Here is a 9,440-nt window from a genome sequence, read left to right on the forward strand (position 1 = left end):
GCGGATTGATCTTCCCTGTGCAGGTTCCCTGGTGTGATAGTTTGCTTCTTGCCCTTCTCTGCTCCAGCAGATCCCTTACTCCTGCAGGTGGTCCGTGGTCCATCTAGCTCCTGGACATATTTCCACCCTTCCCTACCCTTGTCAATGTGGCCTCTTTTCTATCTTTACTTGTGGTTTGTTCTGCCAGTCTTCGGGTCATTTTCTGGGTTATTTACACTGATGTGGGTGTTATCTAGTTGTATCCATGGGATGAGGTGAGCTTAGGGTCTTCCTCCTCTGCCATCTTCCCAGCTTCTTCACCTGAGATTCTATTTTAGACACTCTGGTTGCTGGAAGGATAGCTGTACTCTCAGGGCTGTGTATAGCACTTCTTCCAACTGTAAAAGCTTAAACACAAGAGTGTTTGCTATCAACAGGTGATACTGTTACTGCAGTTCTGACATTCACACCAATCAGTTTGCCAAAGAAGCAGAACTGGTAGGAGATAAATATGAAGAGATTTATTGTAAGGAATTCGCTTATGCACTTGTGGCGTTTGGCAAGGCAGGTCCTAAATCCACAGGGCCAGGCAACAGGAAGGGCAGGCTGTAACTGTGGCAGGAGCTGAAGCTGCTATTGGTAGGAGGGTCGTCTTCAGTGAACTTTTAGTTCTGCTCTTAAGGTCTTTCACTTGATTGGATTAGGCCTACCCACCTTATCCAGGAGAGTCTCCCTTAAAATCAAACAATTATGGACTTTAATGACATCTACAAAATACCTTCACAGAAACATTGAAAAACTGGGGGCTTATGGCCTAGCCAAACTGACATAAAAAAATCCATCCTGCCTTCCATTTAGATTGATACACCTTTTGGCCAACTCCATTATCTACAGGACATGGTTGGGAGAGCATGGTAGGGATGGGGGAGCACAGGGGCTGGAAATGTAATGTGGAAATCTAAGGCATGCATCATTCAGGCTTTATTTTTAAAGGATGGCTGCTTTCTTTTTTTTTTAATAGGTATGGAGCTACTTATGCTCTGATATGTTTATGTTGGAACAGTAATCCTAAATGTATACAAGAACAAGGATTGAATGTGATAGATCAAGACCCAATACATTTAGGAGTCCCCTTTGCAAGCCATGCAAGGTGTATAAGAGATCTTACCAAAGGCCTAGAGATGGAGAGGAGAAAACAAGACTTGGGTCACATAAAGATGGCAGAGACATGTTTTGGTTGATCCAGGTGATTTGGGCCCAACATAAGTAGTTTGTTTCATGGAGGGAGTCAAAGTAATGTAGGGCAGTAATCTAGGGCAGTAATCATTCAATACTGATGTTGAAAATCATTTTATGTAGATTTTCAGTGAATTCCCTGCCACAATCTGCTTGCTGGTATCCCGACACCTCTACAGAAACAAAGTGGTTCAGAGTTCCTGGGGAAATGGGGCAGAGTCAATGGCTGAGAAAGACACCAACAGTCGGTGTTCAGAGAGTGCTACCACTGCTCCATGGATCCCTACGATCCCACCTCCAGCGGACAGAGCACAAGAGGTGCTGCGTTTCTTCCTGCATCATTAAAACCAGTACCAAAGAAAGGCCGCAGAGGTCCAGCAAAGGCACATTCAGAGAAGGTATAGATGAGGGAGCCATGGTCAGTGATGTTGTAGAAGGAGACTGTGTGGGCCTCACAGTCCAAGAAGATCCCAACTTGGCATGGAGGCACCTGAAGGTGGAGGGGAGTCTGGGGACAGGTGCCAGCCTCATATTTTTGTTTGTTCCACAGCCAAATTGTCCAGAAGCCGTTCCCAGGGCTGAGCAAAAAGTGCCCCTTCCTCTGTGCAGAATCTGTACAAACACCCAGGTCCCAGGCCTCTTTTCCTCTCACATCCACCTCCCAGTAAGCCTTTCCAGAGTCAAAGCACTGGGCTCCCAGGACCATGGGATACATGTCAAATCTGCTTTCATTTTCAGGCACTTCCTGCTGGCTGTCTCCAAGCCTCACTTGTCTCCGATCCTCTGAAAGGATGAGCCATGGATTGGCTGTGTGTGGATCCAGGGTGATGTGTACTGCAGAGAGAAGCCCACGGTCAGGCTGGGAGAGGAAGGGGAAGCAGGAGCCCTGGGCCTGTGGTGGGGGTAAGGATGAGGGTGACCATGAGCCGCACTGTGGGAGAAAATAACCTTCAGGCCTGACCTTTGAGGGAACCACCTCTCTGTCCCTGCCTCACCTACCCTGACCTGCCAGGGACTCACTCTCCACCCTCATCACCCACTTCATTCCCCAGTCCCACACTCCTGGGGCTAGTCTCACCTCCATACGTCCTCAGCATCGTCTTTAGCCCTGGCACGAGGCACACACTCCTCAGACCCGGGGAGGTAATGTCCAGCTCCTTCAGGTTCCAAGCCTCAGTCCTGGGGCAAACAGTTACAGACCTTGTCTCCATCTCCTGCCCCACCCTCCTGAGCCCTGACACTATAACCTCCTTTGTAGGTAACAATTTAATGCAAATTTATAAGCACCTGTGTTAGGATCCTTGGGGGTGGGAGGCAAGAAGATATAGGACATAGTTCCTATCCAGGCCCTCCTGGTTACATGGGCCCCCTGAAGCCCCCTGACGCAAGCAAGCACATTCTGTTTCATTTTACAGGTTAGGCACCTGATACAGATGGAATTACTTCTGTAAGGAACCCCAAGGAGTCTTGCCCATGCAGCTGGTCTCACATGGCTCTTCCTGGGAGATTTGTAACCAGCTAGATTCTTTTTAAAGAAAGAGTCCTAGCAGGCTGCAGACTCAAGATTGAACAGAATTTCCCCTTTTGTTGGGGCTTCACTTCATAAAGCTGTTATGGTCCAATTACTTTGGATAACTCACCAACTGATGTTTTCACTAATTAGCCTCAGACCAGAAAATATTTTATGGGCTATTGGGTCTTTGAGAATAGGGAGAATGGGGAAAATATCAGTGCATGTCTTTCTAATGCAACAACCTTTTCCACAGGTATATATGCTTCCTGCTTCCCACTCTTCTTACAAAGAAAACCTCTCCTTACCTTCCCAGGACACTTTTCACCTCCTGAGGAGAGAAAAAAACAGAGTGTAAATTCTGGATCACTGGTTTACCGTTGAGATCTCAGTTCTGTGGGTGAGGTGATGCTCCCCCTGAGGCCCATGGGACATTGTTCTACTCTATTCCTCTAGGCCATTACCTGAACTATTTCTCCCAGCTTGGAGGAGAAGGAATGTGGATGTTTGTGGAATAACAAGAGTAACCAGCATGGGTGTGACCTACAGCCAGGGAAAGGATGACTAGTTTAAGGACTCTGATTCAGAAGACATATTAGAAAGCTCAGACTTTATGGGTAGAGGAGGGGGAAGAGAGTGGAAAGGAACAAGCAGCCCAGCCTGGCTGAGGTCCAGAGATAGTCACAGGGCAAGAATGGCCAAGTCAAGATGGACAGGAACTGCTCTATCTCATTTACAGGCTTGTGTTGTTTGGGAAGGAAGGGCTGTTTTATGCTGGAGTTAATGCTGCTTTCTCATGTATGTGAAATTAAATCATTTGAGCATATGCTGTTGTAGGGCTTGGGAGACCTTACCTGGGAACTGGCAGAGTCCTAGGCCCAGTCAAAAGTGTGTTAGAAAGCATGGCTCAGTGTTGGGCAGAAGCAAGATTTAGAGGATGAGAAGGGCAAAAACAAAAACAAAACAATGGCTTCATGACCACATCCGACACAGACACCAAAAAGGTTTGAAAGAGAAAAACTGTACAAGGTTAAAGCAGAAGGGACTTTTGAGACCCTCTGGTCAACAGTTTGCCACAACAAGGCAAACATATTAGGGGATGCAAGATAATTTTAAGTAGAACACACATCGATGAGTTTTTAAAAAATAGTTATGTGCTTATTTTAATTTTAGCTCTGTCTCTTACTATTTGGGTGAACCTGGTCAAGTTATTCAGCTTTAGTCTCTAAGTTTCTCAACCTCTCTGCCCCTCTGTTTTCTCATCTATGAGACGAGGATAACAGCACCCATCTCACTGCATTGTTGTGACAGATCGAATAGACCGAGGCATGTCATATGTGCTATTTAAGAAAGAGCCGTTGTCATGAAAATAGAAAAAAAATCAGCAACATATCAACACATGATTTCTTGGCTACTGTTGCTTAGGACAAATTTCCTTTTAAGCTAAATTTCTTCCAATGAAGGTGTAAGGCAATGTCAAGAAAACAACATTCTGGGGCACCTGGGTGATTCAGTGGTTGAGTGTCTGCCTTTGGCTCAGGTTGTGATCTGGGGTCCTGGGATGGAGTCCCGCATGGGGCTCCCTGCGGGGAGCCTGCTTCTCCCTCTGCCTATCTCTCTACCTCTCTCTGTGTCTCATGAATAAATAAATAAAATCTTAAAAAAAAACCAAAAACATGCTAACAGGATTTGGGTAGTGCACAGAAGTGGCAGAAAGTGTGAAGATGATATATCAGTGACTAATGTCTGGGGAATCCTTGTTATTCAGTCTACTCCCTCCCCCTTGTTTCACAAATGGAGAAAGTAGGTCTAGGAAAAGGAACAAACTTGACCTAAAATTATGGAAAGGATTGGTGGCAGGGCTGGGGCTGGGCTACTGTCTTTTAATTTCTAGTGCTGTATTTTCAGTTACATGTATGAGAACGTTCCCATGGCCAAAGGCTCACGTAGAAGGTTTTGTGGTTTCTCTCATTTAATCCTCACAAAAATCCTTTGAGAGATGTACTAATATCCATTTAACATATAAGAAATTTGACTCCGAAAGGTTAGGAACTTTCTCAAGGTTGTGGGCCTAGTATGTGTTAGAGCAGGTTCTTGCTGGGGATGCCGTTCTTTTCAATTGCTGCAAGGAATATTTCCTCCTAAATCTGCACCATTCTGTGGCTTGAATGTAAACTACTCATGGGTCTGAATTCCAGGGACAGGGTTTCTACTTGCTGTTGGCAGCATCAGGGAGCTCTAGCCATTTTTCAGTTCCTCCAGGAGCCTCAGAGAAGAGGGTGGCTCACCTGCAGCAGCTCTAGGGGTGAGCCCTTGCTCCTCCTCTCCAGCTCCACAACCAGCTCCTGCAGGGCTTGGGTCTTCTGGGCCAGCATGGCCTCTGTCTCCCCTAGGATTCTCAGCTGCTCCCTCTCCTCCATGTCTAGCCTCTGCATTTGCCTCTGTTCCTCCGCAGCCAGGAAGTTTATCTGCTGTACAAATTCTGCGTGAATCCTCCGTTTGTGTCTCTCAACCTGACTCTTTGGTGTCCATGGAAAGAGAGGATGATTTTGTCAAAATCCCCTAAGCCTGGGGAACAGAGGTGGTCATTTCCATTTCTATTCCCCATAGACTCACCACTCTGGGTCTGAGAGCAAACATACACTATTTTGCTAGAGCAGGAAGTGGGTGAGGCTTCTGGGCTAAGAGTGAAATGGGATTATGGTGGGGCACACTGGGGCTGTCCTACAACCACAGCTGCATTGACCTATGTTATCGACTTTCTACAGCCTCTTTCAAAACCCAGTCTGCACCTCGATGTGCCCAAATCTGTCTTCATATCTTAGTGAGTTCCTGAGAGAGTAACACCTGTCCCCACCCCAACAACCATCCAAACACAGGCTCATAACACTGTTCCCCAGGCCTGAGGAAAAGGAGTTTTGGGGATAATCTTGGCTGCTCTTCTGTTAGTGACTGGAAGGTCACCGATGGCACAGGATGAGTCCTTTTGCCACCACAGCCTGACTCACCCTTCTCTGATCCCAAATCTTCCTTTCTGGGCTCTATTGGCCATGAGTTCCCTCCATGCCCTTATAGATACAGAACAAGCTTTATTCTCCATCCTACTTTGGACCAGTGATCTGAACACAGTCAGAAAAACCAGCATGACCAGATAGTTGCCTATGTCTGACCTGGATTGTTCCCTTAAGTCTGTACCTCCTGACAGGCCTAGCCATTGGGCATCTCTCCTGAGAGACCACTGACCAGACATGGAGGCAAAGGTGCCGTCATGTTTTAAGACTAGGCTTAAGGAGCAGGAGCTTTAGGGTATGGCTTGTACCTCTCCGAAGGGTATGGCACCTTCTCCTAAGACTCTTGATTTTGCTATCTGATCTGAGCTCTCTCCTTTTTATTCACCTCTATCAAGAGACCTAGAGGACAGCTGGTTCATGGTGAGTGAGATATATTATCACTCCTCAGATGGGCATAGCTATGCTTAGGGTTTGAGTCTGGGGCCCTGGACTCTGCCCTGGCTTCTGACCTGAGATTCCCTTTGGAGCACAACACTTGCCTTCCAGGCTGCTCTCTTCATTGCAGTATTCACTTCCAACTCCTCAGCCAACTTTTGTTCTTTTCTCAGTTTCCTTAATGCCACCTTAAGCTTCTCCTGCAGAGAAAGGTAGGTTAGCGCCCGACCAGTCCAAGAAGTAGGGTGAGGCGCCATGAAGACATGCTGGTTCTTTGAAAAACTTGAGTGCAGAGAAAGAGGGAAGACTACAGTCTGATTGGGATAGAGATTCTGGGGATGGGAAGACTTTGGCAAGAGCCTGAGGTTTCTTTCAAAACACAGCCACGCTGTTGGAGGTGGTGGTGTGGAGTTGGAGCATTCCTCATTCCTAATTAACCAGAAGGCCACAAGGAAGTGTGATCCTTGCAGCGTTTTCCCAAGCGTACTCCCTGGTCCTGGGGAATGAGAAAGCTGTCCTGAGCTTGCAGTTCTCTGCTTCAATTAGACCTGGAAGGTGGGAAACCCCTTCCTTTTCCCAACCCTGAAACTCCACAGGTGACTTTGCCTCCCTCACTCTGGAGAACAAAACCCCAAGCACGGACCCAGCTCCCTTCTACTTGGTCAGGCCTCTGTGCTAAGTCCTTACCTGGTATTCCTGAGCAGCCTCCTCGACAGGGACCGTTTTGTGGTTACGGTGGTTCTGGGACTGGGAACATACCCAGCAGAGGATCTTCCCATCTTCCTCACAGAACAGGTGCAGTCTCTCTCCATGTACCTGACACCATTCCCTCTGTGTGACTTCATTGGCATTCTGGCCAATTTGTTTAAGGTTGTCCACCACGTTAGCCAGTGGCCAATTGGGCCGGAGGTTTCGGAGCAAGAAGGTGTGCTGACACACAGGACAGACGCCGCCACCATCTTTCCCCACCTCAGAGATGCATTTGTGGCAGAAGCTGTGGCCACAGTCAATGCTCATAGGCTCCACTACAGGATCCAGGCAGATAGGGCATGTGACCTCCTCCCACATCATTGCCAAGGGCATTGCTGCAGCCATAGGGGTGATGTTCTTAGTAAGCAGCACTGTGGAGATCCTGGGGTACCCTGGTGGGGAGAGGAGAGAGGGAAATGAGCAGAAGAGAAGGGTTGTGTGAGAAGAAAAACAATCCAAAGGAAAACACAAGGAACAGTGAAGTGGAAGGGGTGAAAACAACACCAGAACATTAACTTGAATAATAAGAGCTTCTCCTCTCTAGTCTCATCCACTTACCTAGTCAGACAGAAGGGGAAACTGAGTCCCCCAAAGAAACTGAATGTTGTTGAGAACTTCAGAGATAAAGCTGTTTATAACTCTATTTTCATCATGGCCCTCTCTGCTTCATCCTCTGTCCCAGGCTTTTCCTGTCCACTCTCTGCCCTCTCAGGTCACCAGTCCGCTGCTGAGCAGCTCATCTGTATGACAGGGACCATGTACTCTGTACACTCCATAAGCCAGAGAAGGTGCTACCTGCTTTGGAAATATCTTCATTATCTGCACAATAATCACAGGAGTTACTTCTATATCTGTGATTATATACATAAGAATATATTTCTACATATCTGTCTGTATGTATATATACCTGCAGGTATATGTGTGCATATGGGTACCTGTATATGTTTATATGCGCACATGAACAGTGCCTGAGCACTCCCTGGGCTCTCCTCTCCCTTCTGGGAACCTGGTAGCTGGCTTCATTGCCTCTGGGGCACAGACCCACAGGTTTCTAGCGTCTGAAACTGTCCTGCCCCCTCTCACCCCCAGAGGAGAAGTGTCGAGGGGAGTGCCCGGACTACACTCCGGGCTGGGCTAGGTTTCTGCCCCGGTGCCCCCCGCTTAGGGCAGCGCCCCCGGGGGCTTGGGTGTCACGTTCACATTTGGGGCCCCGTCCCAGGCAGGCTGCCAGCCCGGGAGGAACTGCTGGGGCTGGGGCTGGGACTGGGGCTGGGACTGGGGCTGGGGCTGGGCTAGCCCTGGGGGAACCGGGTCTGCAGGCCCCAGGGGCGAGGACTAGATGGGGCAGGGGAGAGAGGTCCCCCAGCCAGGGCGGGGGCACTCGGGTCGGGGCGAGTCACTCACCTTTTCAGGGCTTTCGGCAGCCGGCGGCAGGCTCCCTATTTCACTTTCGATTTCCCGTCGAGGCGTGTCCGAAGGGGGTGGGCCGAGGGGCGGGGAGTGGGAGGAGAGGGAGGCGCGAGGGGCGGGGGAGCAGGCGGGGCAGCTCGGGAGCCCCAGGCGGCAGGAAGTCCGAGCTCCGCAGCGTCAAGTCCTTGCTTCGCGTCCCCTCCCAGGTCCTCGGGGTCAAACAAGAAAATATCGCATCCACGGTGGAGGGGTCACGCTGCCTCCTCGGACACTGGTCGTCTCGCTCCACACCTACGTGCTGGGCGACGCCCACGAGTGGGAGCTGCTCTCAGGGAGTTAGGGAGGGTGGGATGGCGACAACGTGCCTGGGGCTCTCCCTTACGTGTCACCCTCTGCTTCCAGAAACAAGTCCTTTTCAGGAAAGGCTTGATAGTCTTTTAACATCAGCTGGTGAGGGATTTATGTACAGCACGATCCCAAGGCAGGTGTCATACCAGTGAATGGTAAGAAGAGAATTGACATTTATTAGGCACCAACGGTGTACTTGTCACTGAGCTAGGGATTTTCTGAGGTTTTCTTTTTTTTTTTTTTTAAATTATGGTAAAACATATGTAACAAAATTTACCATTGTAACAATTTTTAAGTATATAGTTCAGTGGCATTAAATGCATTCACATCATTGTATCCCCATCCGCACCACTCATACGACTTGTTTCATCTTGCCAAACTGAAATTCTGTTGCCTGTTAAACAGTATGTTCCCTCAGCACCCAGCAGCTACATTCAATTTTCTGTCTCTACGAATTTGACTTCTTTAGGTGCCCCCAACGTAAGTGGAATCATATAGTATTTGTTGTTTTGTGACTTATTTCACTTAAAAGGTCCTCAAGGTTCATCCATGTTGTACAAGCATGTGACAGGGTTTCCTTCCTTTTAAAGGCTGGATAATGTTCCAGTGTTTGTATATGCATTTTGTTTATCCACTCATCTGTGAATGGACACTTGGGTGACTTCCATCTTTTGACTCTTGTGAATACTGTTACTGTGTCAGGTTACATATTTAAGCCACATAACGATTTAGTGATTTAGGAGATGTTAAACTCACATTCC

General features: G+C 48.2%; 1 protein-coding gene across 1 annotated transcript; it reads right to left on the reverse strand.

The window, feature by feature from the left end:
* Positions 1-480: 480 nt before the first annotated feature.
* TRIM21 (tripartite motif containing 21) lies at positions 481-8,444 on the reverse strand. Its single transcript, XM_038568836.1, has 7 exons — positions 8,326-8,444; positions 6,859-7,313; positions 6,246-6,371; positions 5,014-5,244; positions 3,034-3,056; positions 2,294-2,394; positions 481-2,049 (listed from the first exon to the last, which is right to left on the reverse strand). Exons 2-7 carry the CDS (start codon positions 7,264-7,266, stop codon positions 1,499-1,501), a joined length of 1,440 nt encoding a protein of 479 aa, XP_038424764.1. The 5' UTR covers positions 7,267-7,313; positions 8,326-8,444; the 3' UTR covers positions 481-1,498.
* Positions 8,445-9,440: the final 996 nt, after the last annotated feature.

The sequence above is a fragment of the Canis lupus genome, chromosome 21, assembly GCF_011100685.1.
Source record: "Canis lupus familiaris isolate Mischka breed German Shepherd chromosome 21, alternate assembly UU_Cfam_GSD_1.0, whole genome shotgun sequence".
Classification (NCBI taxonomy): domain Eukaryota; kingdom Metazoa; phylum Chordata; class Mammalia; order Carnivora; family Canidae; genus Canis; species Canis lupus.

Coding starts and splice junctions, on each gene's coding strand:
- TRIM21 (XM_038568836.1), bottom strand. CDS start 7,266: ATGGCTGCAGCAATGCCCTTGGCAATGATGTGGGAGGAGGTCACATGC. Junction 2,395..3,033: donor GTGAAAAGTGTCCTGGGAAG/GTAAGGAGAGGT, acceptor TGTTTGCCCCAG/GACTGAGGCTTGGAACCTGA. Junction 2,050..2,293: donor GATGCTGAGGACGTATGGAG/GTGAGACTAGCC, acceptor TTCTCTCTGCAG/TACACATCACCCTGGATCCA.